This window comes from Eleginops maclovinus, chromosome 13 (assembly GCF_036324505.1).
Source record: "Eleginops maclovinus isolate JMC-PN-2008 ecotype Puerto Natales chromosome 13, JC_Emac_rtc_rv5, whole genome shotgun sequence".
Lineage (NCBI taxonomy): Eukaryota > Metazoa > Chordata > Actinopteri > Perciformes > Eleginopidae > Eleginops > Eleginops maclovinus.
In genome coordinates this window covers 3,041,511-3,060,241 of record NC_086361.1, presented here as the reverse complement: position 1 = coordinate 3,060,241, position 18,731 = coordinate 3,041,511, and the positions used below count along the sequence as shown (strand labels likewise).

The 18,731-nt window shown below is 38.5% G+C and overlaps 1 protein-coding gene across 1 annotated transcript; it reads left to right on the top strand.

Annotated features, from left to right (window-relative positions):
- Positions 1–790: 790 nt before the first annotated feature.
- Positions 791–4,629, top strand: arl4ab (ADP-ribosylation factor-like 4ab). Its single transcript, XM_063899580.1, has 2 exons — positions 791–935; positions 2,082–4,629. The coding sequence occupies exon 2, from the start codon at positions 2,153–2,155 to the stop codon at positions 2,756–2,758; it is 606 nt and encodes a 201-aa protein (XP_063755650.1). The 5' UTR covers positions 791–935; positions 2,082–2,152; the 3' UTR covers positions 2,759–4,629.
- The last annotated feature ends 14,102 nt before the right edge of the window (positions 4,630–18,731 follow it).

The following is an 18,731-nucleotide window of genomic DNA, read 5'->3' as shown; positions in this document are numbered from 1 at the left end:
TCTGCTGCACACCCTGTACACAAAGATACATGCCTGTAAACGTTTGCTCCCTTTTATTTTAAAGGAACGGGAAGCAGTTCTCCCTACCATGGCTAACTTTAGCAGTGCTGAGTCTGATTGAAGGGCTGTGTTCTAGATTCAAACCATAAACATCTCACCATAAAACCTTCTGTTTCTTTTGTGGAAACCTCTCTACAAACAGCATTTATGCCCATTATGAAAGCTTTTTCAAGAGTAGACTAACTATGGCAACAGTCAGTAAGTGTACGATACACTATGTATCTATTGGAAAGATAGAAACCCCCCTGCAGTATCAATGTGGCTTAATAGTAGTAGGCTAATACTGTGTCCCATATGAAACTGTCAAATTAAATTACTAACAATTCAATTCACAAGGTTTTGTGTTTGCAATTAGATTACACGGAGACCTAAATATATTTGCAATATTTATTTATTGTTGTTAGTTTTTGTGTTTTCTTTACCATTAAAATGTAAAAAAAAAATCTATAACTCAATGTCCACTTTGAAAGCATTCTCAACAAAGTAGTTCTCCAACTTAACAACAATCTTTCAAACTCCATTAGTTGTTGTAAAAATAGGCCAACATAATTTCCTTTCAATTTAAACCATAGAATAATTTTGAAATATAATAATAAAAGTCCCAATTTGGGATAAATAAAGTATCTATACATCCATCCTTCTGTCCATCTATCCGCCCATCCGTCTGTCAGGAGGCAGGGGCTTTATTTTGAAAACCCTTAGCGGAAGTGGTATTGTTTACTGTGTCTGGCTTGATGTCTCTGAATGTAGAGGGAGTTCCACAGCTCAGTATCTCAGAGGTTCTGAGGATATTAAGAGAGCAGCTATGGGAGCACAGATGCTTTGGACATACAGAATCTAATGGACTAACGATTCCGTTAACATTGGATGAAATGGTAAGTTTATTATAGCGATACTACGAATGATGTTTTTCATTGTAGAACGCACCTTAATAACTGCTGTTAAAATAACGTCAGCTAGAATTAATTTCCCCTCATGAACCATATAATGTTAGTATGACAGCTGTCCTCTGTGTTGTCATGTTACGTTTACTTGCATTTCATTAACGTTGTTAATATATATAATGTGCAGGCATGATATTCAGCCACACTGGGCCTTGTAAAACCAATTTAACTTTTATGATATTTAACACTTGTTGGCATCATAGCCTCAAGTCAAGCCTGGTGGGGTCTAGCATAGAGCAGACATAACTAAATGCCAGTCTCCGTTTTAAAGTATCATCATTTAACGCGATGTTGTCTATTTCCACCCATAAAACCGTCGTAGTCGATAAGTAATACGTTTTCTGAATCCTTAGTAACTGCTTTTTACTTCGGCTAATACCCATTACAACAAGAAGCATTGTATATTAATCAAATCTCCCATTTTTTGCGAATATTCAACAGTTTCAGTCTCCCTTTGCTACTGTGCAGGGTGGGAGCGGCAGCTGTAGATCTATTCTGAAAGTAGCAATTTTAATACAGTTTAATGCAATAAAATGTATACCGAATTTATCAGAACACCTTAGTGAGTTGATGCAGGTGATGTTGGATTTTTTTAGACGTGTCAGTGATTGCTGATGAGCAAGGCTTTATTAATTGACGGATTTTTAAATTAAAATTCGCCATTAAGCATAAGCGAGAAGTCAGTATGTTGCCGAGCAACACCATTTTCTATATCTCCATGTCAGTCTGCTCAGTTGTTTGGAAAGCCCTCCTCTGATCTGCCCTTATCGCTGATCAATAAATGTTTACATCCGGGATTTCTGTAAAATTCAAAAGACTTCTTTACTCATTCACACACTGAATAGAAATTAGCGTATGAAATCCTTTTTGTATGCCATGGCGCTACATGTGCAAATGTACTGCGATCCACCCTGCTGTTTTACTTCTTATTCATGTGTTCCTGCCAGTGTAGTGTAAGGATCTGTATTGAAAGAGGGGCATACATTCACTTGTTAGTGTTTTGTCTTTCCTAAAGCAATGGACTTCTGACTATTCTGTGTGCTTTGACTCATTATGCATGCTGTGTTTCCCCCCCAGGCTCCTGCTGCAGTCCCCGTGGAATAAAAGCAGCCTGGTGAATATTTGGTGAGTTATCCTGCTCCATCAAGATGGGGAACGGATTATCTGATCATCACTCCTTCTTCCCCTGCCTGCCTCCCTTCCAGGCTCTCCACATTGTCATTCTGGGGCTGGACTGTGCAGGCAAGACCACTGTACTGTACCGCCTGCGTTTCAATGAGTTTGTGAACACTGTCCCAACAAAGGGTTTTAACACTGAGAAGATCAAAGTGCCGCTCGGAGAGAGCCGACGGAAGGCATCCTTCCACTTCTGGGATGTAGGCGGTCAGGAGAAGCTGCGTCCCCTGTGGCGCTCGTACACCCGCTGTGCTGATGGAATCGTGTTTGTGGTGGACTCGGTGGACGCTGAGCGCATTGAGGAGGCCAAGACAGAGCTGCACAAGATCACACGGCTGGCTGAGAACCAGGGAGTGCCGGTTCTGGTGGTGGCTAACAAACAGGACCTGAGGAACTCACTAAGCCTGGCTGAGATGGAGAGCTCATTGGCTCTAAGCGAACTCAGCGCCGCAACACCCTGGCACCTGCAGCCTGCGTGTGCTATCATTGGCGAGGGACTGCCAGAAGGTCTGGAGAAGCTGCACGCCATGATCATGAAACGGAGAAAGATGCTGCGGCAACAGAAAAAGAAGAGATGATCAGCTTCTAGCTGTGGGAACTCTAAAATGTGAGCTTGGAAAGAAGCTATATAAAAACCACTGTGATGCGCGTCACTTGCTGCCCTCTGATTGGCTGAGTTTGACCCTTGCAGTGGGACTGTTTGTACAGGTCAGCCAGGGTTTCGCTCCCAGAGATGACAGTGAGATTGATTTTGCCCCGTGGACTTTGGATGCCAACAATCCTGTTATTAGTCATGGGAGTCCAGTATTATACTGTTCAGCAGCAAACAATGAAGTTTACACTGAAGTCTTTAAAGGAGACAATGTGCTCTGACTCACCTGTGTTGTGTTCAAATGTGTTGGAGCCAATTGATCAACGCATATGTCAGTCTCTGGATAGTACCTTATATCTGTGTTGCATAATGAGGTTTTGGTCAAGAAGTTTACATGAAGATGCACAATGACCCCCAAACAACGTTCAAGTTGGATGTTAATGGTGGAAACTATTTTTCAGTTGTTTAGTAGTGGACCTACCTTCCTGTGAGCCACACTGATAGCACAACATGTTAATCCATCTGAAATTATCAGGCTTTTGTGTTATGATTCTGAAACAAACGGGCCATGGTTTATTTTAAGAACTTATAGGGAATTCAAAAATGGGCTTGTGTTTAAGGACAGCATGGCTGATTGTTTCTCAATGCCGGATTTGGATAATTGTCGCAGTAATTAATGCATTACCTCAACTTCTCCCTGACCACTGTGATCCTACTTACTTTTCAATTTACTATTAATAAGATAGATAATTAATAAGGGCGATACCCATACCTGGCAGATTTTAAATTGGTCAATAATAGGATATTGGCTAATCGCAGATATATCAGTGGCAGTATATTTGTTGAGCTCCTAAGTAACAGGCAATGTCAGTATGGAAATACCAAAGATATGATTGAGGGAATGTATAAAAAATATGAAATGTTTGTATGTGTCCAAAAAGGACTTTAAAAAAGTCACCCAATCTGCGTCAATCTTGTTAGCTTGGAGTTTACTAGATCGTTAACTTTTAGAAGGGAAAGGAAGTTAGCTTGCTAATAGGGCTGGGAATGATATGAAAACATACAATTATAGTGCCAATAATGCATCACTGAGTAATAAGTTAACAAGTATTTTACAATACTTTATTACTTGTTCCAAACCCATCCTTATTTTCAAAGTACCGTAACAAATGTTAGCGCTGGACTGTTTTCAATGTGATTTTTAAACAGTTTGTACCACCCATAATGCCATTTGTTTTTCACTGCCTCTGATAGTGAACTAAAATTCCTTGAGCTGCATTCACTAAAACGGCTCTGTCCCATAGCCAAAGAAACAACTTAACCAACTGTGAGCAAAGAGCAAATCGAGTATCATGTGACAGCAGCTTTAGCTCGCTGTATTAGCTTTTTTTCAGTTATCTAGCTGGAAATAAAAGCTTTAATGTTTTAAGTTTACAGCCCAAATTTTAAAAAATGGTCTTGCTGTTCTTATAGTTTCGGGATGGTCTGACGTAATGCATCATTTACTGGGATAACAGGTTCTGTAGTTGGCTTCTTAGCTTAATCACATTGCCAAACCGATGATTGTACCCACAGTTCAAGAGCTAGTTGTGTGTCAGGTGTGAGGCTCTTCAGGTGCTGGATGCTGTGACTTCATCACCAGCATCGATCCCTGGACACGTGTCTTGTGTGATGCACTTTAAGGCTCCTTTTACTTTCAAAAGGACAGAATTCTTAGGACCCTAAAAATGAAATGTTGCTTCAAAAGATGTGTGTTACGTATATGTATTATGTTGCTGAATATCAAATGTCAACCACACAAGTTAAGTTTCCTGTACCACTTTGTTCACTTGGAATAAAACAACAGAAGGACAGTAATGAAGGCGTTGTTTGTTTTTTTTATCAATGTAACTACTGGTCAGCTCAGAAAGGTGATCAAAAGAGCCCCCTCCAGGTATGCTGGAACATACTGGCCTGATCTTCTACACTGGTACCAGTTCAACCTTTCTGTACCTTTAAACATGCATCATAATGAATATTCAATGAAAGATAAGGAGGGAGAAACACTGTGTGCATTTATATGAGCTGCTAATCCAGAGGGAGGTGCATACTGTTGCTTCAAAATCCAGTTTGCCCTTCACATTGACAGCTGGAAAGAATTAGACAAATAAGACTGTGAGATGTGTTTAAAAGTTCCAAAAGGCAGTTATTGCTATAAAACAAGTTAAGAAATATTTACAATCGATATAACATTATATAACATTTATAAAAAGGTCAATAGTGCTGTTTTGTCTTTTTAGCTGGTGGAGTAAAAAAACAATAACTAGTGGACCATGATGAGTTTATTTCACAAGGACAAAAAGGCTACTACAACTAAACACGATGTAGCTTTGGAAAAGAAGTCAAACACGTATACGAAATAAATACAATAGAAAAATACTGCAGGAACCCAAACAGTAACATAGTTTTTGTTTGTGACTTTGAGTTTCTGAAGCTGGAGCACATGGAATGTACTACAGGTACTGTATTTTCATATTATGCTACTTTATACTTTTACTCTGCTTTGTTCTGCAATCCTATATTGTACTTTTACTCCTTTACATGTATATTGGACAGCTGTAGTTACTTTACAGATACAGATTTTTAGCTAAGACAAAATATAAATAAACATTGTCTTATTTATTTAATTAAAGGTTGGTATTAAAGAAGCTCCCCTTTCACTGGCTGTGATTAACACATTATGATTAGTAATAGATCAGTAGTATTTTTAATTAAGTAAGATTTAGTCTGCAGGACTTTACTTGTAACAAAGTATTTTAAAATTAGCTATATGTACTTTTAAAGACTTTAGTACTTCTTCCATCACTGCACATTTGCCCATGTTGGCCACAGTAAAAGATTGTACAGAACTTTAGAGCATCACAATTGTTTGGGAGAAATACGAGAATTTTGTCCTGAAAATAGCCTGAAAGTGTATATGAAATGTAAGGTTTTTAAATTGGAAAACCATTTTTTTCTTAATAGATATACATTTGGTTGAGTGACCGTTATTTCCAATATAATTCTCTGTTAATACAGTACCTTTAAAACAGTGTCCTGCTGTTGTTACAGCAATGTCAGTCAAGCTTGATGACCATAAGCAAAACTCATAAAAACGTATACTATATAATATTTGGAATCCGTGGTGTGGAGCAAAGCCTTTACGTTTGAGCAGTCGTGTAAAGTAACTAACTAGGTTTAATCAAGAACTGTAATTAAGTACAGTTTTGAGGTAGGTGTACTTTACTTGAGTATTTGAATGTTTTGCTACTTTGTACTTTTACTCCACTACATGTATTTAATCCCTTCAGTTACTTTACAGATCTGGATTAATGATGGTAAATATAATCTCCCTTAATTCAGACTTTAGTTCACCGCAGTAAATCCAGCAGCTACCCTGCAGTATACAAAGCCATTCAAACTAGCTGCACCTTTACCAGCTCTGAGAACACTTTAATGATCAATAATTATAAAACATATCAGAGATATTATTCTGAAATGGACCAATCAAACAATGACTACTTTTACTGTCGCTACTTTAAGTACATTTAGATGAGAGTACTTTCTACTTTCACTGGAGGAACATTTAGAATACTTTTACTGTGACAGAGTATTCCTACACTCTAGTACTTCAACTTTTACTCAAGAACAAGATCTGAGTACTTCTACTTTACTCAAGTACAAGATCTGAGTACTTCAACTTTTACTCAAGTACAAGATCTGAGTACTTCTACTTTTACTTGAGTACAAGATCTGAGTACTTCTACTTTTACTTGAGTACAAGATCTGAGTACTTCAACTTTTACTCAAGTACAAGATCTGAGTACTTCTACTTTACTCAAGTACAAGATCTGAGTACTTCTACTTTTACTTGAGTACAAGATCTGAGTACTTCTACTTTTACTTGAGTACAAGATCTGAGTACTTCAACTTTTACTCAAGTACAAGATCTGAGTACTTCAACTTTTACTCAAGTACAAGATCTGAGTACTTCTACTTTTACTTGAGTACAAGATCTGAGTACTTCTACTTTTACTTGAGTACAAGATCTGAGTACTTCTACTTTACTCAAGTACAAGATCTGAGTACTTCTACTTTTACTTGAGTACAAGATCTGAGTACTTATCCCACCTCTGCATTTGAGCTTTCACATGTGGTATCAATGTGTTTCGAGGGGGGCTAAGGGTGCTTCTGGCTCACACTGAGTCTGCTCTGACAACAATTACACTTACGGAGGGTATGGGGGGAGGTGGGCAGGGGGCACATGCACCATTATGGTCTCACCCTCTCCATGATCAGCACACCGCCTACAGCCAAAGGATAAACTGGTGTATGTTGTAAGCGTGTCAGAGATGAAATATGTGAAGAGGCTCTTGAGCATGCTCAGCGAGTCCAACAACCCTGGAGGAATTTGGAATCGTCAACTGTTGATGTCTCGTTTTAATAAGCTTGCAGCTGTGCATAAACACAAGCCATATTCAGAAAGAACAACCTTTCTACTTCAGGGTTGGGAATGTAATCTGTTACAATTGCTAGTTTATGTAATCAGAAACCTAATCTGAGTTTTAAAATATAAAAGTAATGTAAAACTGATAGCTTTCTGTTACGTTTGGATAACTTGAATATCCAATGCAATGCAAATAAAGACAAGACACTTTTTTACTTTAGTGTTTTATGTAAGGCAAAAGAACAATATGAACTTAGAAAAGAAGAAAACAAGATATTAAGGATCAGAAATGTGTCCTCTTAATTTATAGGAGACTCCTGCAGAATAGTATAGTTATTAACAAATGCTGATTTAGTTTAATACATTAATTAAACACAGGATTTTTGTTTAATACATCAGGTGTTCACCAACTGCATTTGAAAAAAGATATTTAAAATAAAAAAAGACTAGAAGTAGCATAAATGAAAGCCAAAAAAAGGTCTTTATTTTAAAGTGTATTGTAGCATCGTATTCCTGCTTGTAATCCCTCTTTTGTGATGTAAAACAAATCTGGTAACATCTTTTTTTGAATGTAACGTTAAGGGAATACAGTTACCTTTTTTATAAATCCTGATTAATCCTGTTACATGTACTCCGTTACCCCCACGCCTTCACGTAATTACATTTTCATCATCGTGCTTTATGGATGAATCAGTATCAGTGATGGAAAAATCCTCATTGATTGACACAGATGATCCACTGCCCTTCCTCTCACTGGAGCATCCTTCCTGCCCAGTTGTCGTGTGTATGTTTTCCATTACACAGACGTGGGGCTTGGATAAACGTCACCCTCTTCCCATGGCCCTGCCTGGGGGGTGACCCAAATCCCACTGACAGGAGGCTTCAGGGGTCATGTTCCAAACATCCATATTAGCAAGCCTCACTTCCTCATGTGCACCGGTAGTAAACAGTGGTGAGAGAGCGGGTGTTGTTCACCACAACGTGTGAGTAAAACCTGGCACAGACTGAAACTCAGAGTGTTTTTGGAATTCAGAGGTAAATGGTGCACTTTTACTCCACTATCTTTATTTAATCCCTTTAGTTACTTTACAGATGTGGATTAATGATGGTCAATATAATCTCCCTTAAATCAGACTTTAGTCCACCTTGAGTAAATTCAGCAGCTACCCTGCAGTATACAAAGCCATTCAAACTAGCTGCACCTTTACCAGCTCTGAGAACACTTTAATGATCAATAATTATAAAACATATCAGATATATTATTCTGAAATGGACCAATCAACATTTTGAATGCAGGACTTTTACTGTAACACAGTATTCCTACACTCTGGTACTACTACTTTTACTCAAGAGCAAGATCTGAGTACTTCTCCCACTTCTGACTATGTAACAAAACATTTAGCTAGATTACATTTTGTTAACTTCAGCCTACACTTTCTATATTATTTTTATAGGCATATTGTTACAGTCTACAGGCTTGGTCATCCATTACATTGTCATCCTTGCTGATGAAGCAAATGGCTGCACATCAAGTTGTTAATATTTCTTCTTTCATACATTAAAGTAACCCGATTGTTAATTCAAGTAAAAATAGAACTTTCTGATTCTTAGAACACAGCTTCATTTTGGTATATATATGGAGTATCAGATAAACATATACACACATCATTACTAGGTTCACCAGGTTTATTTGTATGTACTGGATTAGGAACACTGAAGGATAACACCTGATCTTTTTTGATAATGGTCTTTTGGTACCTTTACATGATTAGGTCAATTGTTTTTACCCTTTAAAAAAAAAAACAATTTACACTAACATTAGTTTCTTCTGAGCCTTCAGCCAGTTAGGAGACAATCTCCAAAACTAATGTATAATACTAGAAATATACCTCTGGCCAATGTGAGGAACTGATTTCTGTTATGTTTCATTGTAACAGATCCTGGAGTGAAGAATGGCATCATTTGGCCATGTCACTTGTGTTCCGTGTGCTGATTGTGAATTATCCAATAATGTTCAAAGAGGACCCCAAATGTAATGTTAATATAATTTCTGCTTATTTGCATTTGATTTTACTCCCTGTTATTTATTCATTTTATAAATAATATTTACGACTTCTTTAGATCATCACAAACTTCACAAACAAAGACTTCAAACATGGACATGTTTAATTGCCTATTCATGTATTTCTCTGGTAAGATGGCCCTGAAGTTGATGTTTAAGTCCCAGTTTTTGTGCCCAATTGCAGGTTCTGAGCCTAGGCACAAGAACATACAGGTTTTACATAAACACACAGAAAGATAAAGAGTCAGAGTCTTAGTCATCAAAATAAAGAGTGTAATAGAAGATGAGATTTCCCATAAAAACATTCGGCCTTGAGTCATTTCACTGCTTACTATTCAGCCGGGATAAAAGATGAATTAAAGGGATTCACTCAAAACAGAAATGAATAGGTGGAGAGCATCAACAGATCAGGTTTCTACAAAAAGCAGATAATTAGTCGGCTTTAATGAAAGACTTTCAGTGATGCTATCACTTTTAAGATACCTATAAAGCTTAACAATCCCAGTGTCACTCTTTGATCTCCAACATTAGAGCTTTTGTACAATGTAAAGAGAATGTGGTTAGTCAAAACTTCTAAATGGAATGTCTAGAGTCTAGACAGATCTTCAACTTTTAAACCTTTGTATCTCTCATTGATATTAAGATAGTTACAACAGGCTCTTGATCTTATCCTCTCTATTTAACCTGTATACCTGTGTTTGTGTATTTCAGCCCCATTCAGGTGTCCAGGGTTTGAACCCCCTCTTTCTTACAGCTTAGGAAACAGACTTTGAGAGTCCATTTGAAGAGTGTGTATTTAGCAGGAGGGGTGTGAGTGTTTAAGCTGATAGAAGACTGCGTGAACCGTTTATCGGTCAGAGAGGGCTGAGAAGGGTGTAAACGCTGCGGTCGTCAGAGCAGAGGACAGGATGTGGTGATAAGGGAAAAGGAACCACTCCCTGCCGGCCTTTGCTTCCTGAGAAGAGCCCGGCAGTCTGCCAACACAACTCTGAACCCAACCTTAAAAAAAACTCACACCACTTTCAAAAGCATAAAATAACAGATCTGTTTACACTACACAACTTTTGGGCTTGAAAAAGGCAATCTTAAAGTCGTTGACCACATGACTGACCAGCAGCAGTGAGAAGTGGTTGAGCAGTTAGCCAGGTGATTTTATTCTGATTCTGTGGAGACGGTCCTAACCCTATTGAAAATTAAGTACTTTAGTCCCTATTTGGTCTCACAAAACTTTTCTAGGTGTGTATTTCAAAGGCCGAGTTTGAACATGCGGGACAATTTTTTAGGTCTTAACAAAAATCACAATTCAGTCTGATTTCCATGCTGTATGCAAATTTGATCTTATTTTCAATTCATCAATTTCATGTTACCGAACTGAGGGGTTCCTTTTTGCTGTTTCATCCAGTTCATTAACATCCATGTATTGTTAATGTAATTTATAGCAAGATAAACAATCACGTTATTTTTATTTAACATCTAAAAAGTCTTCTCCATGAGTCTTTGCTTCTATTCTTTGTAATTCATTTATTTATTTCGTTATAATCATTGCAGAGATTTCCGATATAGCAGACTTCTTTAGAGCATACACAAACTTTAGAGCTGATAACCTTGATTTCATGATCAGATTTATTTTCAAACATTTCTACCTCATACATTTCTATTTTCATACATATAGCCATACTGTGCAACTTTCTTGATGTAGAAATGTACGTTTTTTAACCACAGAAGTGCTGTGTATCTTTTCTTCCAACATAACAGGATAACGTATCAGGATACAAAACAAGTGTTCCCTTACAGTTGCATAAAAACGATGTAATTTGACCACTGTTACATAAAAAAAATAAAACATGGAGGTTACATTGTTTCAATTTATTTTCAAGGCAACCCTCCCAACCCTGCATGGTCATTACGTGAAGCCGAGCATTTGAATGTCTCGTCTTCTCTCTGTTTGAACAGAACGAGCCATCATCTCTGTTTACCATACATCAAAGGCTCTCTGAAGTTTCACAGAAGCCTTTAACTGCCATGTTTGTTTATTGTATCTGTTCCAGGGCTGTTTCTGACCCCAGTGGAAGGATCGGGCTCCTCAGAGCCTCGCAGACTGAACAAAGCTTTGGGTGGGAAGAGGGAGGAGTCGCACTATTGTTCCGGATGTGTTTCTCTGACCAGGGGTTCATGAAATTAACCTAGGAAGAGGATTGAGACAATCCCAGCAGTCAGGAAGACAGGTTAAACAACACCTTGTTCTGGGTTGTAAAAAATGTTATCTTGAGTGTCAGCAATCACATGAGGCTCATACTTCAAATTGATAATATCTGTAATTCAACATTAATAAGGTCTGTTTAATGTGCCCTCAACATAATAACTGCTGCCAGGGAAATGGCTGCATAGAAGTCTCTAAAGAGCCAATCTGCTTCAAAATGTATAACGTTTTCATGACTGATAATTAAAGATTGTGTCGGCATTTGGGAGTGCTGAATGCTGTACACACTGATGGAAGTGGATTAAAGCATCAAGTATACTTAGGAAAATGTAGTGTTTTTTTGGATACCTTTTGTTAATTTGGAGTGAATTGAACAGTTAAACTCCTATAGAAATGCAGATGTCAGGGTTTGAGGGCGGAGCAGTTATGACCCAAATGCAGACGACCATTTTTAGAATTGAGAATCCTTTATTGGCTGAGCCGGGCCAGGCAAAACATGAACTATCTCAAGAATATCAATGATGAGACTCTGACTGAAAGAAAACAGAACTTAAATGCACACAAGACTAATCACAAGAACAAGACACAGGTGGGGAGGGAAGAGAAACACAGGGGCACCGGGTGAGCACAATCAGGCAATCAAACAGGAGGGAACACAGACACAGGAAGTGACAGCAGTCTTAAAAGGGTGAAGTGAACACTTTTCAAAATAAAACAGGAAAACAAGACAGATCTAGACATAACAAAAATAAAACTAAGACGGATCATAACATTGTAAGTTCTATGACATGCTTATAAAAGTTTGCCTTTTTGTACTGAACACATTTCCTGCACTAAATATAAATTAATTTATTACATAAATAAAATAAATAAATATAATTATCATAGTAGTAAATTGTTTGTGATTCATGATGTTGGGGACATTTACACATGGTGAAAAGTTTAGAAAAATATGCGTTTTGTGTTTGAGCATTGCAAATTGGGTCAACTGCTCCACCTGAAACACAGCCCATGTATAAACCAATGTCCTACATGTATGAAATGTCATGGGTATACTGTATGTCGCAACATCAAGAGAGGGCAAAAAAGTAAGAACATAAACCGAAGAGAAAGTTGGCCATTTAGAATCTTATGGCGTTTTTTGACAAATTTAGGGGTCGTATTTGAATGAAGTGCTCAGACAGATTACCCTTATAATGAAATTGGGTGGTATGGCATCAACAACACAACAACAACAACAATGATTCTTTCATTAATAGGGAGGTAAAACCAGACCTATATTGTTGGAAAGAACTCCTGAATCAGTACACATGTTTGAAAGGAGTAGTAATGTTTTTGTGCTAAGTCTGTTGATAGTGAAATTGGTCAATGTTATTAAAGTCTAATTGTTGGATTTGGGAGAACAGTTGGATAGATGTTCTGCTTCATGTTCTTTCAAAGGTTCTGCTCTGTGCACGTTGCTGTCCTTCCTTGTTTTGCTGAAACACACTGTCCCTGAGGCAGTCTAACTAGAAACAGCATAACAAAATTCCAGCTGTCAAGTGTAAATGCATTCCCTCTAAACTGTTACATAACTTGGCCTAATGTTTTGCACATCACACCACACCTCACACTATTTTTATTTATCGCTGACACATTCCTCCAGCTAAATATCTCAGATGAAAATGACAGGCTGAAGAAGCCACTCTGTTTCAAGTGCTTTTCAATCTTCCACTCCCCTTCCACTGCCAATAATTCATTTCATGTCCCACAGACTGCTGATTCTGCCTCCAACCAAAGCCTGCACAGCCTGGTTCCCTCGCAGCTCCACTGCAGGGGGGTGGAGGGAGGCGGGGCTAACAGGTAGTCCCCCACGATGCTTCATTAGCACCTCTGACTGACATGCAGAGAGGGCGGGGAGCTGAAATCCCTTTCAGTTTGTTCAAATGTTTGAACAGCCAGATGTGTCAGCCCAGCCCTCTTTAATGAATGTGACAAATACAACACACCTGTAACGGCTCACACACTCGCTAGTGTTTGTTTGATCTGATTGTCTCTCACTTGTGTCCTCACCACGGTTGGGAGGCTTAATTTAAAATGCATTCTGTTACAATTACAAACAAAATCTAGGAAACCTAATCTGAGTATCAAAATATAAAAGTAACCTGATTACTTTCTGTTCACTTTAGATGACCAAATGCAATACAAATAAATGCAAGAGCAAATAAATATCAATAAGATGTTTTTTACTTAAGTGTATTATGTGAGACAGCAGATCAATGTGACCGTAGAAAAGAAGAAAGCAAGATATTTAGGATCAAAATGATTGTATGATAGGAAAAGCTGCCTTTCATGAAGCAGATTCAGCAGCAGCCTATACACCAACACTGAAACACATGAGCACATACTACAGCTTAAAGAAGAGAAATAAAACCTGAGCTGACGGGAAATGCTCCGTTTCAGTTTAACACACACAGAAAAAAAACAGAACAAATAAACCAAAGAAAGAGAAACCATAATGCAGATTCAGGCAGTAGGCGTATAGATTCACTCTTACAGTATTAGCCTACAGAACAGAACAGCTGAGAGGAGAGAGAACATCTGATCCTTTACAACAAAAAACACTAGATGATCTTTTTACTGCCATAGTCTGCTTATACATTGCTCCTTTTGGAATGGTCTTCAAGATGGTGCAATACAACAGTTTTTCTTTCAAGTGAGGATCAAGGATGGAGGAAATGTCAATTAGAAGACATAGAATGTAGCCCATGTGCTGATGGCTGACTAATCACACACCAGCTAACATCCCCTAAATGATCACTAAAATCTGTGCTACAATAAATAGTACCTTTAACTACAGAAAGATCATATTACCCACTGTTTTTATGTTTTTAATGAACTCAAAGACCAGCAGCCTGAATTTCAGATGCCAAAAAGTATTAATTACTATGTTAAATATTACCAGTACTTTCGGACAAAGCAGCAGCAGCATTAATAGTTATATCTTTATTGAAGGCTTTTGTGTCCCGTAACACTAATTGCTGTTAGGTGAGTGTATATGTAATACATAAATAAATCAATCACATGTATCAGTATTTGTCTGGTCAATAAACCCTTGAATTCTGGTAGTTATACAGTTGGATGTAAATGTTGAAAGGATAAATTATGCTTATCTTTTAAACTGCTTTGAAACCCCCGTCTCCATAGGAAGCCCTTTCCCTCTCATGCTGCCGTTCCTTCCCGTGCTGCAGGACCACCGCAGGGGTGTAAATGACCTCAGTGTGAAGAGAACAATGGCAGGGAGGGATGTGTTTTCCTTTGGATAGAGAAGGGAGACACCTTGACTTGTTTTCTCAACGATGATTCAACGCCATTAAAACTTTTTCTACAATGACTTGTTGGACTAACAACCTGTGGAGTCAAAATGGAATTTATATCAACAGGTTTAGGGAGTAACAGATTAGTAGGAATTGAATTACATAATAAGGATACAAAAAAAGTAATGGGGTTCCTTTACAGTTACATTAAAAAAGACGTTATCAGATACGTATTGTCTTAGGCTCCAGAAAAGCTAAAAATGTAACTCCTGGTAAGTCACAATGGAATTGAAATCCATTGCTCCTTGTAGAGGGCTTTACTAGGTTTGAATATGAAAAACTTAATTACGGCCTCAAATTTCAGGTTTCACGTTTAAAGAGCTGTTCATTCGAGCTGCAGAGGACTAACTTAAGTCCTGGGGTTAACTAGGCGATCCATGTAAATCCCCTCCAGCAGGATACAGATAACAGCACGCTGAGCACAGTCATAGGAGCCACCCTCAGTGGCGGTTCTACATGGAATTACACCCCGGGCGAGATCCCCCCCTCCTCTACAGGCCACCCTTCTTCTGAAATACGTGAGCATGTGTCTGTGGTCCTTTGTAGTTTCCCCAGCCTCTATAGTGACATCATTACTCCATAAAACAAAGGTTTATTTTATTTTAACATCTAAGGGCGATTCAAGACCCTTCTGTCAGGATTTGCTGCACATTATCCCGCTTATTTAACCGCTACTTACTGAAGAACTCAATTATTCAACACGACAGTAAGACATGATTTTATTGATTCAAAAATGATCTAATTACTTCCACTAAGACAACATCCGTTCTACTGAGTACCAAAGGATGGAACTGCGGCCAGCTCCCTAAAAATAAAGGAGTTTGAATGAAAGGAAAGAGGCTGTCGCGAAGACAGGAAACCAATCAGTGTGGAGGAAACACACAGCCAGGGATAACATTACATGTTGTTTTAGTCTGAATGTTTATATTACATTGTTCTCTGCCACTTTAATTTGGTTTTTTATTTAGTTTTTTTAGCAGCAGTACAGTGTCCATGTATTTCTCTGTTGGTTTTGGTGTATATCTAGATTTTAACATGCAGAGGTGGCCTTTTTTGCACTTTATTTTATTGTCACTCAAATAATAGGATATACTGTATTGTTTAGATTGCATTTTAATTTACACATTCTAAATTACCTTTCGATATCATCCTATATCAAATAACAATAACTTAAATAACATTTTGGTGATAATGATAACACTATTATGGAATTACATTTTTATTCCATTGTTGTATGTATTTTTAAATAAACAGTGAGCAAAGTGTTTCTCTGTAATGCTTTAGCAGCTGTCTTCCTGTTCAGCATGGTTAGTCTAGACACAACTACACAGCCTCTGGGGAAGTGTGTTACACAACCATCTACTTTCAAACACAGCCAACTACCACTGCCGAGGGGCCGACAGGAGTGTGTGTTGGTGTGCTTGAGAGGGAGTGAGAGATAGGAACTGTCAGTCCGAGCATGCCAGGGTACATGCTGGTGCAGCACAAGGTAAGGCGAGGTGAGAAAAACACGGAGAATTACATAATTCTGCGCTGTCAAGACAAATAACTCTTTTGGGGAGTAACACAAGCTGCAGTATAAATCAGGTCAAAGCCTCATCGGAGAGCATGTGGTCAGCAGAAGACAGCAGGCTTCTTTGAAGTGTGGAAATATGCTCAATATGGAGAGAGTTGTGCAACTCGACTAGTAGAAACGCTATCCTTTAGTTAGCATAATTTCAAATTTGACCTTGATTGGTGCAGACCTTACGACACACAACCAATCAAATAAAAGCTATATGAGAAGGCACAGGCAAGCAGGGGTGCTAACTGAAACGGAACAAGCAAGCGGTTGGGCTAGTTATCTGTTACGCAAGTTAGCTGTTACATTAGTTGTTATGCTAGTTAGCTGTTGTGCGGCGTGGCAGCTTTAGCTTAGGCGCTTAATTTAAATGAGGAAATATATTAAAACATTTATAACTTTAATCAGTGAGTTCAATACTTGTTTCCCTTTGAAATCATTGCATTTGACTCGCTACAAATATTTGACTCAATTAAAGTAAAAGGAACATATAAAGATTATCTTTATATTAAGTTATGTTTTTATGGTTAACAACAGTGTGACAGCAGTCCCTTCTTTAATGTTGCCGTAATGTCTTCAGAGTAGAACCAAATATAGGAAAGTACCTTATAAGCGAGCAGAGCTTTGGACTCTTTCTGCGTTATATTGCATACACATTTTCAAAGGTGTGGCAGTTTCTGAAACTTCAACAAAATAATGTGCAATGCAGGCACCAGGACCTCCTCAGGTCATGACTTTTCAGTGGCACAAAGCCTGGTCTCCTCCCCAGGTTGTTACACACCTGGTAGTTTGTTCCAGATATGTGGAGCATGAGCATGATGGGTCCTTTCATACTTTACAAGTCTGTTCCCCTTCTGTTTCAGCCATGTTATCCTCTTATATCGTTTTGTTGCGCCTGGGTTCATATGTTTCCTCTGCTTCAGCAGGCGGCCGGTTGGGTTCCCCTACAGTTCTGCTCACTTCCCTTCAACCTAGGCTCAGCTTTTCTCTCTTTCCCTGACACCTCACACAGTCCCTTTCTTCCAACCCCGAGCACCCTGAGACTCCTGTGTCTGAAAAAAACAGGTGTCTCCTATGTGACCCCCACACACATTCCCCTCCCCATCTCAGTTTGGAACATTTTGGAGCAGCCAGGGCAAGCGTAATACTAGTGGTGGAAAGTAGCTAAACAGATTTACCCAAGCACTATAGCCTACTTAAGTTCAATTTTCAGTTACTTGCACTATATTTCAGTATTCCAAGAGGTAGAATTATCCAAGGCATGAATAAACAGTTAAAACTGAAAGTTGTAATCAACAATCATTTTTGTATCAGAACTTGTCCACTGATAGCTTGGCTACTGTAAAACCAATTTAGCTACAACACATCTAAAAAAGATTTTGAAAAGTAGCCATTGGAAGATTACATCTAAAAGAGTCCTCCCCTCAAACCCTGATATGTAATCAGTCAAAACTTGAGTCTCATGCCCAGCAGGCCAAGGAAGCTGCAGTTTACTGTATGCTGTCAGTATTGTATTTCAATAACTCTGTGTACAGTGCTTCTAGTGTTTGTAGAATGTGCGTTGGACATGTATAATGACTTGATTGTATTGTTAGTGTATGGCCTGTTTGTTGTAAATCTGTCATAGACAGAACAATAATTACAGTTTAGCTGTAATCAATCATGCAGCAGCTTGTTGACAGATCACATGCACTGACACCAGAAGTGAAACACTGCCAACAAGACACATGTGTTATTAATAGTAATGACAGCACAGCTAACTGCAAAACTGTGCTTAAGATAGAGTATGAGGTTAAGGGCTATATGTTATTTTAGTTATGGAGCATCTATGATTACCTCACAAGGAGTTACTCCATTCATGACTTGTGGCTTTAACTGTCATGGGCTTCCAAAAAGGTATATCGACTAGAAAAAAAAAGCATTTGGCCTCATGCAAGTAAATTTAGAGGAACGGTCGATGCAGATCTACTAAGACAAACTAGCTAAAGGAGAGAGGGGCGCCCAACAAATGAATACACAAGGAAAGGAGGGTGAAAACGCGGAACAGGTGGCAGCAGGGATAATGACAGACAGGTGACACTCAGCAGCGCGGGCACACAATCAAACAAAAACAGCAAGGGAGTTAATCTGAAACGAGGGGAGATTTGAGAAATAAAATAAAACCGGAAACACTGGACGTGATTGAATGAAAGACATGTAACATAGGAATTACCTCCTGACATTTATACAGCGTGTACCCAGACCAGCCATCAAGAGATCTACAGCGCACCGCAGGCACACACTGGTTCCGTTCTCGTCTGTAAGTCATCTCTCTG

What these genes read in the sequence shown, in the direction of transcription:
- arl4ab (XM_063899580.1), top strand. Translation starts at nt 2,153, where the DNA reads ATGGGGAACGGATTATCTGATCATCACTCCTTCTTCCCCTGCCTGCCT.